Source organism: Artibeus jamaicensis, unplaced genomic scaffold, assembly GCF_021234435.1.
Source record: "Artibeus jamaicensis isolate MK-2021 breed Jamaican fruit bat unplaced genomic scaffold, CSHL_Jam_final contig_419, whole genome shotgun sequence".
NCBI lineage: Eukaryota > Metazoa > Chordata > Mammalia > Chiroptera > Phyllostomidae > Artibeus > Artibeus jamaicensis.
In genome coordinates this window covers 518,694-540,830 of record NW_026521824.1, presented here as the reverse complement: position 1 = coordinate 540,830, position 22,137 = coordinate 518,694, and the positions used below count along the sequence as shown (strand labels likewise).

The window sequence follows — 22,137 nt, the reverse complement described above, 5'->3', positions numbered from 1 at the left end:
TTGAGCTTCTGCCCTATGCTTTTTTAAACTAAACAAAGAGTATTTATTGGTTCAAAAAACTGAAAAACCCAGAGGCTACTAGCTTCAAGCATGGGTGGATCCAAGAGCACAAACATTTGTCATTGGGATACAAGTCTCCATCATTTGGCTCTGCTTTCCTCTGCACTGGCTTCTATTCTGACTGGCTCATTTGATATGGTGGACCCCGATCCTGTGTTTTATTCTGAGAGTTTTTGTAGTTTTAGGTCATACATTTGGGTTCTTGATCAATTTTGAGTTAATTTTTGCATATATTGTTAGGTAAAGATCCACTGTCATTCTTTTGTGTGTGGATGTCAAGTTTTCCTACTACTACTTATTGAAAAGACAGTCCTTTCCCCAAGGGTCTTGGCACCATCGTCAAAAGTCATTGAACCATATATGTGAGGATTTATTTCTGGCCTCTCTATTCCACTGATCTATATGTGTGTCTTTAATCCAGTTATCACACTGCTTTGATTACTGTGTTAAGTTTTCAAATAAAGAAGTGTCAGCAAAGTGCAGACAACTACTTGAATAACAATCAAACAATAAAAAATTTTTTCTAGCATTTGTATTTCTTTTTCAAGATTGCTTTGGCTATTCTGGGATATTTGAAATTTCACTTGAACTTTAGGGTGGGTTTTTCTATTTTTTCAAAAATTGTTATTGAGATTTCAGTAGGAATTACATTGAATCTGTAGATCACATTGGTTAGTATTGATATCTTCAACAAAATTAAATGTCCTGACTTGACATCTGCCAAGGGAACATCCTTAGGAATATATTTAGATGAAAAGATTCCTCCATCTTGAAATCACTGAGTTCTAATGGCTGGTCCGCAGCCCCTTTGGTCTGTGGCAACCAGCATTAGTTCCTATTGGTATAGATGCTTTGAAGGGAAACGTTTCCTTTAGAATATCCCTTTCTCTTCTTCTTTTCTCTGTTTTTTTTTTTTTTTCTCCCACTTCAGCTCTTGTCAGTGGTTTCTTTGGTGTTCTTCTGGGTATGTCTGAGAATTCAGTGATTGGCATAATAGGAGCTACATGCCTGCAACTTCCAGTCACCGTACTGACAACTAAGGTTTTGTTGCTTGAAGCCATTATAGTTTCAGGTATAGGAGTACTCTGAAGTTATTGCACCATCTGTACAAAAATATTCTGAAGTATCCACCATTGCCCTCAAAGTTCTTCTCAGCCCTCTTGTGGCTTCCCTAGTTAATGCCTGCAGAGGTCTGCCTGTTGAAGATCCACTCTTCCACTTAGTCTCAGTTATCCCTGCTTGGGAGTAGCTCTGATTGTGTCGAGCTCTTCTTTGCTTGAGTGTTGGGAGTCTTTGCCCTTTAGTAGTTCTCTCTTCTCAAGCTTGACCTCTATTTTACGGTCTTCCTCGTTGTCACTGTGCCTGTCAAAGTTATTACTTCCATTCTGTCTTGTATTTTCTGCTGAAGAAGAAATTGTTGGCAAAGGAGTGAAAGATCTTGATTCTGTTCCTTGTTCCCTCAGTTTCAACAGCTTTTACTTATATAGCTTCCTGGTCGTTCCCACAGTAGGGCCAGGATTCACCCCATATTTCACAAGCTGGTCTGGAACATCTGCATTAGTGAGCTCTCTTATAGCTAAATCATCTCTAAGGCATTCTCTGAAGTGGATTCCCAAGTGGATAAAAATTTTGCTGTTTGTCGTCATGGCTGGTTTTTTGTTTGTTTGTTTGTTTTGTTTTTGGTCTACCAAGCTATGGAAACCAACCAAGTAAATCTGTTCTCTCCTTCACCTCTTAATGACTCTGGAAATTAAAACTGAATGATATCTTGTTGACATACTCAATTTGGTCTCCTATTTTTATATTTTTTAAAGATTTTATTTATTTATTTTTAGAGAGGGGGGAAGAGAGGGAGAAGGAAAGGGAGAGAAACATCAGTGTAAGTGAGAAACATTGCTCAGTTGCCTCTCCAACTAGGCATGTGCTCTGACCAGCAATTGAACTGGCAACCTTTCGGTTCACAGGCTGGCGCCTAGCGCACTGAGCCACCATCACCCAGGGCGGTCTTCTGTTTTTAATAACTGTGTAAAAACATTTGAGTACATTTGTTGACTCAAGAGCTAAAATAATGTGATTTCACCTCAGTAAACATAGTGTTCCACTGAAAAGCAAACAAGATACTATATGAATGGACTTCATTTGGACTTTGGACTAGTAGGAGATCACTTCGTCGTGCTATGTGAATAATATTTTTTAGCTCTGGAACTTTTTGTGGGCTTAATTTCTTTACTGTGGACATCTTATTTCTTTTTACCATTATTTTTTTTTAAGATTTAATTTATCTTTAGAGGGGAAGGAGAGAGGGAGAGCAACATCAATGTATGGTTGCCTCTAGTGCGTTCCCTGCTGGGAACTGGCCTGCAACCCAGGTATGTGCTTTGACTGGGAATTGAACCTCGATCCTCTGGTTCACAGACCTGCGCTCAATCCACTGAGCTACACCAGCCAGGGCCTTATTTAATTTTTGAGAAAAATATTGTTTCTGTGTATTTGGGAAACAAGAAGGGCAAAATGTATAATGCGAAGCTACACATTTAATACTTTGAATCCTTACAGAAAAGATTTAAGAATTATTTTCTGCTGGATAAAAACCTGAGAGGTACATGAACCATGAAATTGTAGGAGAAAAAGTAACTTGAGGTTATACTTTTTGTAAGAATAAAAGTTTCATGATGTTTATGGGGAATGGTATTTCCCCATTGGATTGCTTCCAGATCTTGGCTGTTCAATACTACATTGCATATATGTTTTTTTCTTTTTTAAATTTTCTTATTTTTAATTAGTTTACATTCAGTATTACTTTTGCTAGTTACAAATACACAGCATAGAGGTTAGACAATCATATACTTTACGAATGGTTCCCCCTGATATTTCCTGTACCCAACTGGTACCATACAGTTATTACATCATTATTGATGATGTTCCCTATGCTGTACTTTATATCCCCATGACTATTTTTTAACTGCCAGTTATAGTTCTTAATTCCTTACCTTTTTTATCCATTCCCGCACCTACTCCTAATCTCTGGTATTTTTTTTCAATTATAGTTTCCTCAGACGTGTATCTGGAAGTAGAATTAATAGGTAATGAGTCAGTTCCATTTTTAATTTTTGGGGGGAAATGTCACACTATTTTTCATAGTGCTACACCAATCTGCATTACCACCAACAGTTAATAAGGGTTCCCTTTTCTCCACATCCTCCCACACTTGTTTTTGCTGATTTATTGATGAGAGCCATTCTGACAGGTGTGAAGCAGTATGTAGTTGTGGATTTAACTTTCATGTCTCTGATGAATAGTGACATTGCACTTCTTCTCATATATCTATTGTCCAGTTTTATGTCCTTTTTGGAGAAGTGTCTGTTCAGGTCCTTTGCTCATTTTATAATTGCTTTTTTTTTTGCTACTGAGTTGTCTTTGAGTTTTTACAAATTTTGGATATTAACACCTTATCAGATGTACCATTGGTGAATATGCTTTCCCCTTCAGTGGATAGTCTTTTCATTTTGCTGATGATTTTCTTTGCTGCACAAAAACTTTTTAGTTGAATGTAATCCCATTTGTTTTTGTTTTGTTTTGTTTCCCTTGGCTGACGTGATACATTAGAAAAAATATTGCTAAGAGAAATGTCTGAGATTTTACTGCCTGTGTTTTCTTCTGGGATTTTTATAGTTTGCTTGTTTGTTTGTTTGTTTTTTAGATTTTATTTATTTATCTGTAGAGGGGAGGGGAAGGAGAGAGGGAGAGAAGCATCAATGTATGGTTGCCTTCGTGCATCCCCTGCTGGGAACTGGCCTGCAGGGAACCGTCCTGCAACCTGGTATGTGCCCTGACTGAGATTCGAACCGTAATTGTCTGGTTCGCAGGCCCGTGCTCAATCCACTGAGCTACACCAGCCAGGGCAGATTTTTATAGTTTCGAGTCTAACTTTTAAGTCGTTAATCCATTTCGAGTTTACTCATATATGGTTAAGAAGGTGTAGTTTTATTTTTATTTTTTGCACATATCTGTCTAAATTTCTAAACACCGTATATTGAATACAATATCTCTACTCCACTGTATACTTTTGTCTCCTTTGACAAATATTATTTGGCCATAAAGCTATGGGTTTATTTCTGGGCTCCCTATTTTGTTCCATTGATCTATGTTCTGTTTTTGTGCCAGTACCATGCTGTTTTTTAAAAAGAGATTTTATGTATTGATTTTTAGAGAAAGAAGAATGGAGGGAAAAAAGTGAGGGAGAGAAATTCTCATGTGAAAGAAACAGCAATTTGTTGCCTCTTGCATTATATGCAAATAATGATGGTTTACTTCTTCCTTTTCAATTTGCATGCCTTTTATTTCTGTTTCTTGTCTGATTGCTGTGGCTAAGACTTTCATTACTACAATGTGGAATTAAGAGTGGTGAAAAGTGGACTTCCTTGTCTTATTCCAGAATTTAAAGAAAATGCTTATAGTTTTTGGCTATTGAGTATAATGTTGGCTATAAGTTCAACACACGTGCCTTTATTGTATTGAGGTATGTTCCCTCTATTTCCACTCTGTTGAGGATTTTTCTCATAAATGGGTGCTGGGTCTCATCAAATGCTTTTTCTGCCTCTGTTGATATGGTCATGTTTTTAACCTTTATTTTGTTTATGTTGTGTATCACATTTATTGATTTGTGGATATTGTGCCAACCCTTTCATCCCAGGAATAAATCCCACTTGATCGTGGTGTATGACTAATGTATTGCTGTATTGGTTGGCTAATATTTTGTTGAGGATTTTAGCCTCTATGTTCATCAGGGATATTGGCCTATAATTGTTTTCTTTGTAGGGTCTTTATCTGATTTTGGAATTAGGATAATGCCAGCCTCATAAAATGAACTTGGGAGCCTTCCCTTCTCTTGAATTGTTCAGAATAGTTTGAGAGGGATAGTTAGGTCTTTTAATATTTGGTAAAATTCACCTGTGAAACTATCCAGTCCAGGACTTATGTTTGTTGAGAGTTTTTTGATTACTGCTTCAGTTTCACTAGTTGTAATCTCTCTGTTCAGATTCTCTGATTTTTTGTGATTCAATTTTAGAAGATTGTATGTTTCTACAATGGAAGTTTGTCCATTTCTTCCACATTGTCTAATTTGTCGGCATATAGTTCTTACTACTTTCCTACAATTCTTTGTATTTTTGATGCCAGTTGTTACTTCTTCTTTTTCATTTCTGGTTTTATTTATTTGATTCTTCTCTTTTTTTCTTGATGATTGTGGTTTAAGGTTTATCAATCTTATTTATCTTTTCAATAAACCAGCTCTTGGTTTCATTGATGTTTTGTATTATTCTTGTAGATCCATTTTGTTTCTTTCTCCTCTGATCTTCATTATTTCCTTTCTTCTACTCACTTTGGACTTTTTTGTTCTTTTTAAAGTTTCTTTAGTGTAAATTTAGATTATTTGAGATTTTGCTTGTCTCCTGAGGTAAGGTTGTAATGCTATGAATATCTCTTTTAAGAACTGCTTTCGTTGTGTCCCATAGATTTTTGGGTTGTTGTGCTCTAATTTTTATTAGTTTCAAGGTATCTTTTGATGTCTTCCTTGATCTCATTGATTTTTAGTTATATGTTATTTAGCCTTCATGCCTTCATGTGTTTTTCAGTTGGCTTTTATTTGTGATTGATTTTTAGTTTCATACCATTATGGTCAGGAAAAAAATGCTTGATATGATTTCAGTCTCTTTAAGTTTATTGAGACTTATTTTGTGTCCTAACATGTGGTCTAGTCTAGAAAATATTCCATGTGTACTTGAAAAAAATGTATGTTCTGCTGCTTGGAGATGAAATGCTCTGTAGAAATCAATTAAAATCATCTGATCTAGTCTGTCATCTAAGCCCTCCATTTTCTTGTTGATTTTCTGACTGGAAGATATCTCTATTGATGTCAGTGGGTTGTTAAAATCTTCTGTGGTAACAGTATTACTGCCCTTCAATATTTGGTTTGCATATTTAGGTGCTCCTATATTGGGTACATAAATGTTTATAAGGATTACATAATTTTGAATTGCTCCCTTTATCATTATGTGGTGTCCTTCTTTGTCTGTTACTATGCCCTTTGCTTTAGTGTCAATATTGTCAGATACAGGTATTGCTGCTCCAGCTTTTAAAACATTTTTATTTGTAGGGAATATTTTTTCTATCTTTCTTTAGTATTTCCTAAAATCCTTTTAGTCTATGTGTATCTCTCTCGTTCCAATGTGGGTCTCTTTTAGACAGCATATACGTGGTCTGTCCAGAAAGTGTTCAGGCATATGATATGAAAAATAGAAACGTTTATTGAAGACATAAGGAATATTGTACATAGGATGATGATGCATCAGTCCCCTTCAAAGTAGGCATCATGGGAGACCTCACCCAGTTCTCCCAATCACCATCAGCTGCCCTGTCGTATTTTTCCTGAATCTCGCTGATAGTCTGAAATCTCTTCCTTTTCACAGGTTATTTTAGTTTGGAGAAAAGCCAGGAGTCACAGGGTGCCAAAGCTGGGCTGTAGTGGGCTGAGTCTCCTGGGTGATTTGATGTTTTGCCAAAATCTCTGCATGAGATGTGATGCATGAGCAAGTGCATTACTGTGATGAAGCTGCCAATCACCAAGTGCCCATAGTTGTGGCCTTCTGAATCATTGAATAGTTTCCACAGAGGAATGTTCAGGCTTAACACAAAATTTGATGCAGATTAGTTGCTCTTCTGGCTTAGTCATTTTGAATACAACAGCTACACAGTACACATGCTCACTCAACAGCATTTACCAACCCCACTGACTAGTGTAGTGAAGTCGTCATTGTTCACACATGCACATTCTAGTCCACTCTCCTTGGCTGCAAGGTTACATTGATGTCACTCAAACCATTCTTATATTAACAATGACTGGACTTCTTCCTGACAGACATCATATACATCCCTGTGTCTTTGCAGCATTATTTATAATAGCCAAGATATGAAAGCAACCCAAATGTCCATTGCTAGATGATTGTATAAAGAAATTGTGGTACATATATACAATGGAATATCACTTGGCCATAAAAAAGAATGAAATCTTACCATTTGCAACAACATGGATGGATTTAGAGAGTATTATGCTAGGTGAAATAAGTGAGAGAAAGACAAATGCCATATGATTTCAATTTATGTGGAATCTAAAGAACACTGTAAATGAAAAAATAAAACAGACTCAGAACAAACTGATGATTGCCACATGGATGGGGATGTTGGGGACTGGGTGAAAAAAGCGAAGAGATTAAGAAGTACAGGTGGTAGTTACAAAATAGTCATAGGGACTAGTTACAATAGTCCCTATATCAAATACAGCATAGGGAATATAGTCAATATTATAATAACTATGTATTTTGCCAGGTTGGGGACTAGACTTATCAAGGGGATCACTTTGTTAATTATATCATTGTCCAATTATTATGGTGTATACCTGAAAGTAATATAGAATAGTATTGAATGCCAATGTAATTGAAAAAAATTAAGTAAAAAATTTTAAAGATGCTAATTTATACATAGCAGCACAGCTGCAGTTGGACAGGAAAAGTCTTCATCCTATTGATTGAAATAAGATCCCAGGAACTCCTTTATAAGGGCTGCTCAGATGGCAGGAACCACCGGTACCGATGTGCTTTTTCTGCTTCACCCCCACAGCAATGCCTTTGTTGGGTTTCTGTCCAGGGACCGGGACCTCCAGAGTGTGATCACTCCAGCATCTTTGCTTTCTAAAGTACTTTGGAAATCGAAATTGTTTTTTTGAGTCATGATGTCTAAGTAGCCAGCATAAGTACTGTGTTTTGGGGTTTTATTTTATTTTTTTAGGAGACTTCTGGTTTGCAGTCATAAAGTGCTGTTTTTAAAAATTGAACTAAGACTGACCCATAGTAAATGGTTAGCCCCAGCAGCCTGCTCTTGTGTTGGTAGCTGCCCTGCAGGGTCTGAAGCTGTGCATGTCCCTCCTCTCCTACTTTCTGAACCAGGACTGCATGTTGCTGTGGAGCACTGCTCTCTTTCAGTTTGGTTTCTCTTCCAAGGACCAGACATTCAGGAGCATGGTCTGAAGTGTTCTCCAGCGTTCCTTTTGGTTTTATTTTAACTAATACCAGCCTGGCCTCCTGGAAACTGGCAGTCCTAAGGCTGGCATCCCAAAATACAGACTCTAGGCCCCTCGTCTGTGGCTTGTTCCAGCATTCCAGGGAGGGCTTGCTGATCTGCTGGTCTCCTCTGGCCTCTAATCTAAGTCACACCGTCCCAGCTCAAAAGACCAGAGAAGAGGCTGGTGCTGGGACTCAACCACTGTCACAGCAGCCACCATCTGAGGTGGGACCGTTTTCTTTTTTTCTAGTTGAAGACAGCCTTAGCAGCTGCTTCTTATTTGCTGCATACCAAAACAGAGCAGCTTTACGCTGCTTTACTTTGTGAAAATAGTTACCTATTTTCAGATATGGGTCATAAGCATGGCCCATAGCTTATGTCACCTTTTATAGTCAGCTGTTCCAAGCTAATCATCAATTATGACATATAAGAATGGGGAGAGGTGTGTGGGAATGAGAGATCTGAACCGCTCTTGGTGACACTGAACCATTCCTGCTGCATGATTGCAACACCCTGTCTTCCAGGTGGACACTCTGTCTGCCCTTTAGCCTGATTTTCTTGTGTATAACATGGCAAATTCATGACTAAGCCTTGCAGACCTAAAATCATTATTAGTTTTTAACCTTGAAAGGTTTTCAGATTCCCTCTTTCAGTTTTCAGATATGTTTGTCAGTGATTTGATTTCTGTGGTTTCTAGGTAGATGCCAACAATCTGTTTTACATTAATAATTCAGTTTCTTAATTTTTTATGACCAGCTGAGAGAAGAAGGAATATTAGGAACATATTTCATCTGTGAAATGTAGTGTAGAATTTTGAGTGAAGTATGAGGAGGGGACAAATGGCATAAGAGGGGACATTTCTGCTCAGCTGATTTCTTGTTTCTAGTTTGAGGTTCTGAAAGCCCTTTTAAAGAACTCAGTGGAAAATAAAAGAGCAGCTGAATTGCGAATCACAGTGAGAAGCCATAGACTTTCTGGCTGCCCAGGCCCAAGTAACACTCGCCTGAGAAGGAACTTTCTATCTTTAAACTCTTTTGACTCTGTATAGTCTTGGTATGTAAAAACCCAACAGATGGGCTTAGTGTGTGAATACCTGAACTCTAACTTCCTTATGCCAGTTGGTACAGTTCATGATGAGAGGTTATGCCACAAGTTACTTTCCTGCCAGTTAAAGGTGGTTGTGACTGCAAGTGCCGCCTGACCTTACAGACAGTGCCCTTCGTGAGTCTAGACTACCTGTGACCTACAGATTCTGTTCAAAGTGGGGCTAGCTCACCTTTTTTTATTGACCCCCCCCCACCCTCTTGTCTCTCTAGGTCTGTCCTGCTTTCCCATGTGGCTCGTAGTCGTCCCTTCTTTCTATAGGCTGATCTCAAAATGCTGGAAATCATGAATAAGATTTTTTCCCAGCTCCTTTTACTACCATCCAGCTCACCTTCCTAGTTATATCTGAAACTAGTAGTTAAAAGGCCTTTGATATAAAATGCAAAATTTAGCCCTGGCTGGTGTAGCTCAGTGGATTGAGTGTGGGCCTGCGAACCAAAGGATCGAGGTTCAATTCCCCGTCAGGGCACATGCCTGGGTTGCAGGTCAGTTCCCAGCAGGGGACCCATGAGAGGCAACCATACATTGATATTTTTCTCCTTCTCTCCTTCCCTTCCTCTCTAGAGATAAATAAATAAAATCTTTAAAAAAAAAAAAAGAGAAGCATTTAAAAAATAAAAAATAAAACCTGAATTCCTCTATTTGAAAAAAAATAAAATAAAATGCAAAATTTATAAACATATTTAACTTCTTCTTATATGCCATTTTCATAGGGAAAAAGGCTTCCTTTGAACTTGCTTTACATAGGAAACTTATTTCCTAACTTGGGATTGTGGCCAGCCAAGGACACAATTGCTTTCTTCCACTTTGGAGCTGTCACTTTTACTTGGAGAAGGCCCCCAGGTGCTGAGTTATATCTGGTCCTGGCTCTCTTGGACATCTTGACTGCCAAGGGTGAGACAGGGTGGAGCTGACCCCACTGACTCTAGATAGAGCCTGGGAAGCCCTGTGGCCCTGGGGCACAGTGGTGCGACCACATGCACTGCAGAGTAGAATAAAAGTTGGGAAGACTTTAAGAATTTGAAAAACTCCCAGGAAGAGTTGACATTGCTTATGTGACCATCTTAACCTGGTCAGGGAAGTTACCCTGAAATTGAACCCGATTCTCTGAAATAAATGGCCTGCTCTGGGGTATCTTTTCCCGCCATCACCATCCTGTGTTAGCTGAGGAGAGTCAGTGCTGATTTCTCATTTACTTTGCATTCTGATTCCTTAAAAGCTCGTCAGACTGCACACAGGTGTGTGCTACGCCCACAGAAAGCTGGCCCAGGGCTCAGGGAAGGATTCCTTCACCTGGTTCCATATTTGCCTTGTGCAAAGTGGTCCCCAGGGCTAGGAAATCATGGCCAGCGTGCAGTGTTATGTCAGGTGCTCAAGACATCCCAGAAGTGTGCAAGATTTTCTCTCCTCCTTCATGTCATAGATTATTGGCTCAGGCTTTAACTAGGTGTGTGCAAGTGCATTGTTAGAACCTGGACTTGTTTTCTAGTGGGGGGCCTTGTGGAGGGCAGTTTATTTGTATCCCGCCCTTCCTGGGTGTGGGGAAACCATGGAGGGGGGCACTTTGAAAGCTTGTCCAGTCTTTCCTGTCTGTGTTGGCCTCATGGCTGTTAGGGTAGCCACAGTGTCTGACAACCATGGGATATGGAATACTGGCTTTTGATAGAACACTTTTTTTCCTGTTTGTTAATTTAATTAAATTAAAGATGTGAAGGAATAAAAGTTTAAAACTATGGAGAAGTGTATGTTCAATGAGTTTCCTTTCTTTGGAAGAAACCAGTTCTCATAAACTAGGGATTCTTTCAGACAACCTTGGAAGCCCAATAGCTGAGGAACTGACTCCTGGGCCAGAAGCCAGCAGCTAGTTGGGCTGTAAGGGTGCTGATCACAGCCAAGTTTGCTGAGTGCTTACCTTGCACCAGAGACCCTGCACATTATTTCCAATCCTGATTCATCTGACTTTGTAACAAACCTGCAAGGCAGGTATGCGCTTGCCTTCCTTTTACAGATGAGGGTACTGCTGCTCAAAGCCCTGAGGACCCTTACCAGGCTGGAAAGTAGCTGAACTGGGATGTGAACCCAGACAGGGTGGGTTCATCCTTGTGACCCCTACACTGCCATCACCTAGCCCTGGGAAGGCTCCCAGCAGCACCTGCAGACTGGAAGAGTGATAGAGGTGCTGGTGCTTGGTGTCAGCCAAATTTTTGAGTACTTCCCAGGTGCCAGATAAAGAGTCCTCAGATCCTAGCATCTACCCTGGGATTCAGCTTGAGTTATGATGGGCCAAGACCCCTGGCCTGAGCTTCCTGCTGGGGACAGGGGTGATGCCATTAGTACCCAGCTAGAGTCTGACACTTCAAAATCCATTTTAATTACCTGTTCATCTAACTGTAGGGTTGGCACAATGTAGGGTGAAAATGAAATGCATTCACTTAGCACACAGTGGATGGGGGCTTTCAAAAGCAAATTAAGTGGAGGTCGATGGAAAACAGTATTTTTACAGCTGTTTTTCCAAGAATGTTAATTTTTAAAATCCTCGCTCAAGGGTATGTTTATTGATTTGAGAGAGCTCGGGAGAGAGGGAGAGAGAGACACACACACACATTGATGTGAAAGAGAAACATTGATTGGTTGCCTCCTGTACGTGCCCCAACCAGGGATCAAACCTGCAACCCAGGCATGTGCCCTGACCAGAAATCAAACCTGCCACCTTTTGGTGTACAGGATAATACTCCAACCAACTGAACCGCCTGGCCAGGATGAGTGTTAACTTTTTTTATGGTGAATGAGAATTTAGGTATATTTGGAAAGGCAGGTGAAAAATCGAACTAAATACTAACTGTCTGAGTTGTTCAAATTGGAGTGGAACCCTTTTGCCTTGGAACAGGTTAGATTTGTTCAGAACAGCTCATCCTGAACCTAAATTTTAAGATCAAAGTAACTAGGGAGGTAGGGGGTCCCTGCTGGTCTTGAGTGGGCTCTGGCTTCATGACATTCACATAGCTGATGTTGCCTTGGGGCAGGAAGCAGAAATATTTTTTAAAAAATGAGGAGTTGAAGAGATGGGACATTTAGTAGGTGGGTGAGAGTTTTACATAGTTACTTCCAGTTTGATGAATAATTGGATGCTTCAGGCCGTTTCACAGGAACCCTTCCCTTGGTTCCCATCCTTTTCCTTCCTGAAGAGAATCCTGTGCTCACAACATCACAGCCCTGGAGGTGGACTGTGGGTGGACCTTTGAGTAATGGACTCTGGCCCACCTGCTCAGTGGCTTCACAGGGCTTTTCTTCCAAAGTGACCAACATGGTGTTGCTCCTCACTAACTCACCTTTGACCTTTATTTAACTTCACGTTGTCCCCTCTTAGCTGTTGTTGCTTTGGGCTAGGGACATGGGTGAGTAATAGCAAAAGCTTGGAGGAATAAGGAAATTAGGGGCAGTTGTGGGAGACACGGATATGTTTCTTAAGAATTGACCCCGCACTGTTGTGTAAATACCTGGGGCTCCTGGTTTCCTCTGGCTGCCTGTGGGTCACCAGTGACAGCTAAGTGAGAACGTGCCCAGGGCATTATAGGATGGCCTGCTCAGCATCCTGAGTCAGTGCCTGTGCCTGGCCAAGGGAAATCCAGTGAGCTGGACTCCCTCTGGGTGTCCGTAAGGCCTGTGGCTGAGAGCACACTTGTGGACCATCCCAGATACCATCCATCTGCTCAGGGAGGGGTAGAAAGGTTGGTATAGTTTTCTTTGTCCTTGAAAAAAAATCTAGTTTCACAAATACCCAGAAATTTAAAATGAGAATAGGTATTACTTGAGTTTCCCAAAACAGGTTTCTGAAGGAGAATCAGGTGAGTACTGACATGCTCGTCCTGGCCACTGCGCACCTCTGAGAGGTAACCTCAGGTCTGCGGCAAGCGATCTGCTCATGTCCATGCAGAGTGAGAGTGTCGCGCCCCGAACTCAGAGCTGAGGTCCTCACAAGAAATGTCTGGGCTCTGTGTCACACTAACAGGAAGAGGGTTGGCAGTCATCTTGAATTCTCCCATTTTGTCATTAATTTATTTGGTTTTGGTTCTTCCAGGAAGCGTCTGCTGACAGTGAGGGTCATGACTTCCATGGCCATCCTGCCCCTGCTGTTTGGCTGTGTGGGCATCTTCAGCCTCTTCAAGCTGCTGCAGTGCATGTGGACGAAGGCTAGGCTCCAGGATGCTGTGGTGGTCGTAACAGGTGCCACCTCAGGACTGGGGCGAGGTGGGTCCTGGAGGCAGTGCTTGCAGGGGAAGGAAGGCCAGCCTGGGCTTGGGGAGCAGCTCAGCTACTCAGGGACCACAACACAGATGCAACTAAGTGAAGTGGGTTGGTGAGTTGGGAACAAGAGTATATGTTGCCATTCTCTGTCTAGTTGGTAAAAGCAAGAGCTTGAGGACAATGAGACTTTCAGCATTGTGCAGGTGGCAAAGGTTAATGAGGAAGGCCATGGTAAACTGGAGCCTGCACGTCTCACCTAAGGGGGCAGCCTTGCTCAGCTGCAGCTGGTTGTTGAAATCGGGCTTTTACATGAAGGCTCCCGATTTTTAAATGTTGACAGCTAATTACTTCCTTGAGGGTCAAACAAAGCGTGCCTTTTCCTGGATTCAGCCAGCGTGCCTGGTTTATGGCCTTTTGTTGACTAGCTGAGCCTTGAGCTGTACCCTGGTCACAACCTTGGAAGGGCCGGAAACAGGATGATTGAGGCCTTAGCTCATTGGGTTCCCCAGCTTAGTCCTGTTCCAGTTTGGAGAGCACACTGAGCTGCTAGATTCTAAGAATTGTGCTCTGGACACAGGTCCGGAGCCTGTTGCTGCCCCTCCTCTCAATACAAATGACTCTGTAGAGCTGTCGTCATTTCCCTTCCAAACATGTATATTGACTTTAGCAGTGAAGGGGAGAAATATATGTCATCCCACAATATGCCATGTTGGCATATTGCTTATTTTGAATTAAAGGTATTTAAGAAACAGCTGGTGTAAAAAGGACAGGACTCTGAGCCTCCTCTGTTCCCTTGGAAGCAGAATGCATCTCCCCAGTGAAAGTGCCCTCCCTGATGTAGTCAGGGGTGCCAGGTGGGTACTGGAAACATCAGGGAGCAGGGAGACACTGGTGGAGCATGTGATTATCTGGCCACTATGCTGCACACATGAAACTAATACAAAATAATGAATGTAGACTGTGATTGAAAAATATTTTTCAAAATACCCTCACTGGTGTGGCTCAGTGGATTGAGTGGTGGCCTGCTGTGGAGGTGACTTTCCTTGAAAGTCCCCCCAGGTGCCAAGGATGACAGTAAACATGACTGAGACATGATCTGCTTGGGGAGGACAGGTGACCAGTTTCCCAGAGGAAAAAGGCCTTGAGCAGTGGCTAGTTTCTCAGGGAAAAAAGGCATTGAGCCCCTTCCTCCAAAGGCTTTTATTGGGTTGTAATACACAGGAATACAGGGCAGCAAGGATTAAACAGTAGATAACATTTCAAAGAAATCTGAGGGCTTAGTCTGAGTCAGAGTCTGTCAGGAAGAGAGTTTTAGGGTTTCCAGCTTGAACCCTTAAGGTATGAATGAAAGCACTCTTAGAAGAGCAGATTTCACAGGTTTATCGGGAAGTCTTTGTGATGCCAGATTTTTTCCCCAGGACAAGCTCTAGCAAGGCAAGGAGTTGCACCCCCAGAGACAAGCTTTGTCTCTTGCAGCTCACATTCCAAAGGTCACTGACTCATCCTTAGCCACAGGGGGTAGAGTTACAATTCCTGAAACCAGGCAGAGCAGTCTGAAACAGCCTGCGAACCAAAGGGTTGACCAGGTTTGATACCCAGTCAGGGCACACACCTGGGTTGAGGGCCAGATCCTCAGTAAGGGGAGTGTGAGTGGCAACCACACATTGATGTTTCTCTCTCTCTCTTTTTCCCTCCCTTCTCCTCTCTCTATAAAATTAAAAAAATGAATCCTTAAAAATAAAAGGTGCCCTTTCTGTACCAGAAAGTAGAAGGCATCTTTATCATGAGAGATGGTAAATTCAAGGCCAAGAGGGCTGTATAAACAAACCTTGTTAAATCATTGCTAATTTACTGCCCAAAGCTCAAACCCCTTGTCTTGTCAGTTTTCACTAATTTATTTGTTTGTTTTTACCTAAAAGGTACTAAAACTACCTGCTTTGCTCACTTCTTATAGCCTCATATTTGGGGGGGGAATCCTGTACATACAAAATTATAATTTTTTCCTCCTGTTGATCTGTTACACCAATTTAATTATTAGACCTGCCATAGCACTTAGAAGGGAAGAAAAAGGAAGTTTTCCTCTTCTACAGCAGAGCGTACAGAGGGCAAACTCAGGTATTTGGCGTGGAACCCCCTGCCCTTTGTCACATATGCACACACACATCATATCCCTGCAGCACCATCCACACTGGAGCCCAGTTCCATGGGAGGCAGAGAAACACCCCCAAACTATGGTAAACCCCCCATTGCTGCACCTTTTGGTTGGTGATAGTACAGTTAGCATTGATGGAGCGCTTCCCATGTGCAAGGCTCTGGGCCACGTGGGACAAACAGATGACAGACAGGGCTGTGTCCCTTGGGGAGCCTGTGATCTGACTGAAAGAGGCAGGTACCTATCTCAGCACACTGCCATTTCAGTAATGGGTGCTCTGTATGTGGAACTTGTGCTTGTATCACTGAATCCTTGCAGATGAGACTCGGAGAAGGTGGTATGACTAGCCAGAAAGGGTGAAGCCGAGATTTAAACCCACATCAACTCCAGAACTCATTTTTGTCTCCCTTGACGGGGAGAGGGGAAGGGTGAAGGCAAGGAAGAGGAAGGGTGAGCCAGTAGGGAGGGCATTGCAGAGCCAGCCTAAGGCTAGGAACAGCATGGTTGTGCAGGGGCTGATAAGCACTTGGGGTGTTGCAGGAGCACGAAGGAGCAGATGGGGCTTGTGCTGCAGTCATGCAGGAGGGACTGGGAAGGCTTTAGCTGGTATGGACCTCTTTGTATGCCATGCTGATGTTTATGTGAGGTCTCCGGGGGTGACCCCTGGGTCTGTCATTAGATACCCGGATGTGCATAGGGACAGCTGCCTCCAAGCCCTTTACCACAGTTGGTCCTCTGACCTTACTTAGATACTATATATAGGACTGTCACCAGATACTTCTCTTAATCTTGGAGAGAAGCATTTTTTGTTTTTGTTTTTGAGTCCTTGAGGAGTATTTCAGAGTTGGCTAGAATGGAAAGGTATGGGATTGCAGGTGCTCTAATATGTGGATGTTTGAGAAGGACATTTGAGACAGGCATCATTCTCTTCATTGTTCCACATTTCCTCTTCCAGACACCAAGACTGTAAAGGGAGTAGCAAATGTAATTGGGAAAAACCCTTTATGTATTTAGATAGATAGATAGAAAGTCAGCCATTTCCTGAATTGCAAATCACTCCACTTATACTTGGCCCTATTCAACATCTTAGGGACAGGATTCCATATATCTCTTTCCCCTCCAGCCAGATAAAATAGGGCCAAACTGACAAGCAGCCATTTCAGGTGCAGACAGACATTCCTGCCGCCAATGGTCCGGGCACGCTGCTGTGAGGAGTAAGACCCAGCATTGCCCTGGGTGGTTCTGCCCAGTGTTAGGGTTCAGGAGGTTCAAGTCATGTGATGGACCTGTGACAGCTTCCTACAGTTCTGTTTTGTATATTTATGTTACACACACTTGTCCTTGTAAAGGGACAGAGGCTCTGGAAGCCCACTTCTGCCAGCCTAAGCCCTGAAGCTGTGAGCAGTTGTCTTGAATGACAAAAGCCAACAGTGCAGGGAAGGCAGGGAAGATAGTACCTGAGACTTTTTTTCTTTTCCCTTGACTCTCTGCCTCCTTGTATCAGCTTTTTCAAAAATGAAAGTGGAATCCTTCCAATCTGTTATTTTCATTTCTGTCACTCCCTACACAAACTAATATCTTCCCTTTTTGGCTCTGCTCGGAAGCAAAGCTTAAGCAGAATGTAGGTGACCATTTTCCAGAAACTTTATACACCAGCATGCCTCCCCGGACCTGTGGTTCTGTGTGTCTGCACCCTTAGTGGCACCTCCCAAAATGCCCATTGTGTTGGTCAGGACAGGACAGAATGGGGCAAGGAAGCCAACAGAACTAGGAATTCCTAATCTTTGGGAGTTATTTAACAAACCAAATGAGCAGTTCTGGTCTCAGGAATGCTGGAATCTGGCTTTGAATGCAGCCCATCTCCACCCCCCACCCACTCCGGCCCCTGAAGCCTTCGCTGCCTTGTTGAGAAGAACAACAGGGTAGGCAGAACAGTGTCTGTGACCCTGACCAAACCACCCAGGGACAGGCAGAGAGAAAGGGGGCTGCAGCTCTCTCTGGACTTGTGCCCTTTGTCGGGCTGAGTCATGAACAGACGAACCAGATCTTCAAAGACGATGAGACAGCGCAAATGAAAATGTATTGATTTAGTACACTTAGCACCTCCTTCCAGAAAGCTCTACCTGGGGATATTCAGGGAGGTGCACGGCTGGGTATGGCAAAGTAGAAGCTATAGGAGAAGCGAAAGGCACAGCAGAGTGCAATGAAAGGGCTTTGCACCCTAAGTTAACCTTCCAGAGGTCAAAAGTTCCTCTTTTCCTGGAGGATCCTAGAATTTCTTCTCTCAGAATAAAGGTTTGGAAGCTTTTTAACTTTAAGGAATTTTGACACTTTTGTGGAGGAAGTACACTCTGCCCAGACCCTCCCACCTTCCTGCCTCATAGAGAGGAAGTTATAACCTTGATCTCTCACCCCTGTCAGCAGCTCCAGGTCAGCCCTGTCCCTTCTGTGAGCCAAGGGGGTACTGAGCCACCCCTGACCACCTCGGCTTGTCAGACTCAGTCTGGGACACTGGTTGGATCCGGGCTGAGGAGTCTGTGTGTTACAGAACAGGGCCAAGGGGGTATGATATACTATTACCAAAAGGACCCCTCACTAGGTTCGCTTGTCTGCCACCAGAGGAAAGATGTCTTTCAATGCCAGAGATTTGTGAAAAGGAAAGAAAATGTTTATTTAAAGCTGTATAGACTTAAAGCAGTGACCTAATGTCTTCATTAAAATATCAAAGTCCTTTAGGATACACACACACACACACACACACACACACACACACACACACACACAGTGCCTCCTTCTCCCTCTGCCCTAAACTGGGGTACCGTTTCTCAGGAAGAGAAGTAGACATTTATGATTCAGGCTGCCATCACCATCAGCTGTGTCACTGTTCAGGATCTCCAGCTAATCCAAAGCCATGTGGCACCTTCTCATGGCCTACTGGCAAGAGTTCTTTCACCTTTCTTCCAGGCAAAGTCTCTCCTGCTTCCTAGGCCATGTGGCCAAAGGGAGCATCCCAAAGCCATGTGGTCCTCTTCTACCAAAGCTGCAGGGGTCCCCACTCTGGCAAAGCTGCGTAGTTCTCTTAATAGCTGCCGTGTCTGGGTTTAAATCCCTATGCCAGTCTTCCTCTGTACCCCCATTTCTGACTCCTACAATCAGTTACACCTGCCAGCATTCCTGTATTATTCCAAGTTTACTGGGCTGCCATTGTGAGTCTGGGCAGGTTTGTCCCCCATGTCGTGGAGCCAGTCCTGTCCAAGCTGTCACACAGGTGCTGTAACCAGGGGGACCTGCCCCCCCCCCCCAGTTACATCTTGAATGGAAGTCACTTCCATCCCCTGGCTCAAAGCATGACCACAGCTATTTAACATATCTGTGCAACCAGTTAAAGGTTGTAGATACGTTAAATGACCATGCCAGAGGTTAGCTGCAAAGCTGTTGCTGTACAAAACAGCTCTCAATGGCCCTGCTCCATTTGTCCCTTCCCCTAACTCACACCTGTGGGGTGAAGGAGTGAGGACATCCTATATATCTTTTTAATATTTCCTGGATACCTTGAGTTCTGGACCCTGTTCCAAATCCCTATTTGGGGCCCCTCTCTGGGCTGCACCCTGTAACATGTGCAGACCTGCTCGGGGGGGCCTGTGAGGAGATGAAACCTTGGGTGAGGATAGGCAGTGCTTCTTGAAACCCTCGCATTTCAATTTTTACCAACGGTCATTTTTTAGAGCTTTTTTAAAAGGCAGATTAGAAATACAAAAACAACACTTCTATAGTACTTTTTAAAATGGTCGTTGAATCTACTTTAATTCATTCCTTTCCAGCGCTGCTTTCATCTTTCATTTTAACATAAGAGGAAAGTGAAAAATGGAGGTCATAAATTAACCCAGGATCACAGAACCAGGAAGTGTGGGAAGCCAAGAGTTGCACATAGGAAGTCTAGTCTGTTCTCTGGACCACTGGGCTGTACTGGTTTTTATAAGCTGTCAGTTTTCAGAACATTTAGTCAGGACATGTATGGGGGCAGGGCAAGCGAGAAACAAAAGGACCTCAACCTCTGCTCCTGTCCCCTCTGCCTAGGTTAGCACGGCATCCTGGTGGCCTCCCTCCCTGCCCCTTCCCTTGGACCTCAGGGGGATTAAGTGGGACCCTTCCTAGGCTAGTCCTGCTGAAGCTGCTCCACCACAGTGAGCACAGTCCCTTACTGAGATTTCGGTGCAAGAATTTGGAGGAGACAAGTCCTTCCTGTCTGGCAGGGGAGCTGTGTCGATGTGAGCACAGAGCCTGCTCCGTGTTGTGGGGAAGCCGGGCTGGGGAGGTGAAGAATGCTCATGCTGGCATTGAGAGAGCCGGGTCCTGCTACCAGAGACCCTGGGAAGCCCCCATGCCTGTCCTTCCACATCTTGGCCATTCAGCCTTTTTTTCCTTAATTCTTTTAAAAATTATTTATTTATTTATTTATTTTTACAGAGAGGGGAAGGGAAGGAGAAAGAATGGGAGAGAAACATCAATCTGTGGTTGCCTCTCATGTGTCCCCTACTGGGGACCTGGCCTGCAACCCAGGCATGTACCCTGACTGGGAATCAAACCAGCGACCCTTTACTTCACAGGCCCATGCTCAATCCACTGAGCTATACAAGCCAGGACTTTTTTCTTAATTCTTGAGCTGTCCTAGAATCCTCCTGATAAATCTTTTTTTGGTTTTGCTGCAGTGTGAGTTGAGTCTCTTTCTTACCACAAAAAGAATGTTGACTAACAAAGGTGCCCAGATAGTTCTGGACTCCTCCTTGCCCATAGTCTTAGTTATGTCCTCATCGTCACCTGGAATGTAATAAGTGGGCACAGTAGAGCCTGGTCTTTTTCAGTCTCCTGTCTTCCTACCCCACAGGAGGGTACCTTTTTAAATGCAGCCCCCTTTAGAATCTTAAGCTGTTGTAGGCACTCAGCAGGTTTCAGCTCTTTACTTGGCAGTTGTATTATTTCACAGCCGAGCAAGGCTGATGAACTTTCCCAGCTGCCCTGTCTATGCTCCCTCAGGCACTTTGCAGACTTTGCTCCCTCTGCCTCTTGCACTATCTGGGGAACAGCCCCTCAGGCCTCCCCAGCCCTTCTTAACAGAGTCCTGTGTTCCCTGTGTTTCTCTAGAACCTCGTAAGCAGCCCTGGGAGATCAGTACCTGTTGTATTCAAGTGACTTGGGAAACAGCTGGGCTGTGCTGGAATATAAGCCTCGGCAGACATGCTGTGCGCAGCTCTTGCTGCCTGTCACAGGCATATTGCTCAATCTTGCTGAGCTTTTTCAGCTGTGAAAATGGGGATAATGTTCACTGAGGGTTCAGAGCTAAAGCTGATTATGGAATGTTCTGGACATAATACCTAACAAATCTGTCAACCAGTCCCTGTCTTTTCCTTGTCCTGTGGATGTCTGTCACATCACTGAACACGAGCTCTCTAAGGCAACGACAGAGCTCATCAAGCTCTGGACCCGATTCCTGCATTCATTCATGGGCTGGAACTAGGGCTGATTATATATGTGTTCAGTGCATGGAAAAACAATACATGTTCTGAAATATTGGACAAGTTTGAACTATACTGGGGAAGAAGGGCATTGATTTTCCTATGCCATCAATGTTTTCTTTTCTACGTTTAGAATGTGCCAAAGTCTTCTATGCTGCAGGTGCTAAGCTGGTGCTCTGTGGCCGGAACAGGGAGGCCCTAGAAGAGCTCACCAAAGAACTTGCTGCTTCTCAGGCCACCAAGGTGAGCCCCGGGGTGTGTTTTCTGTGGGGAGGGGTGCAGTTCATCTGCTGAGAGAGTAGCCTACTTCTGGGCTACTGGACATACAGAGCATCCACGTGGTCACACTTGACTGGCAAGGTAGCAGGTCTCCACAACAAATTGGGCTCCACAGCCTGGGGAAGAACTGTCATATAGTTTAAATTACAACCCTACTACTTAACTAGCACTGCTCCTCTCCCCCTCTTATCTGGCTAATACCCACTCATCCCTTTTTCTGTTATTGGGGCGGGGGAAACGGCAGATTAGTGATGACTTCAAAATTTTAATTGTGGAAAAATAGACATGACAGATGTTTATCATTCTATGCATTTATAAGTGTACAACTCAGTCACATTAATTACATTCACACTGTATGTAATTATCACCACTGTCTATACCCTAAATCTCTTCATCATCCCCAACAAAAATTTGTACTCCTTAACCAAAAACAAAAAACAAATACAAACTAAGCAAACAACTTGAACAGGAAAAGTACAATATTTGTCCTCTTGGGTCTTATCCCTGTCTCCCAGCCCCTGGAAACATCTACTCTCTGTCTCTATGAATCTGCCTATTCTATATGCCTCATACTAGTAGAAAAATATAATATTTGTCCTTTTATGTCTGGCTGCTTCACTAAGCATAATGTCTTCAATGTTCATCCATATTGTAGCGTGCATCAGAATT

At 43.0% G+C, this 22,137-nt stretch overlaps 1 protein-coding gene and 1 pseudogene across 5 annotated transcripts in view; one reads left to right on the top strand and one right to left on the bottom strand.

Annotated features, from left to right (window-relative positions):
- The window catches only part of DHRS7B (dehydrogenase/reductase 7B), a 71,612-nt gene that overhangs the window by 14,853 nt on the left and 34,622 nt on the right, over nt 1-22,137 (top strand). For all 5 annotated transcript variants that reach the window (XM_037163202.2, XM_037163203.2, XM_037163201.2 and 2 more), the window contains exons 2-3: nt 13,358-13,527; nt 21,323-21,432. In XM_037163202.2, coding sequence (XP_037019097.2) covers nt 13,383-13,527; nt 21,323-21,432 — 255 coding nt within the window. In that variant the 5' untranslated portion in view covers nt 13,358-13,382. The remainder of the gene's footprint in view (nt 1-13,357; nt 13,528-21,322; nt 21,433-22,137) is intronic.
- LOC119062259 (lamina-associated polypeptide 2, isoforms beta/gamma-like) lies at nt 641-1,706 on the bottom strand (annotated as a pseudogene).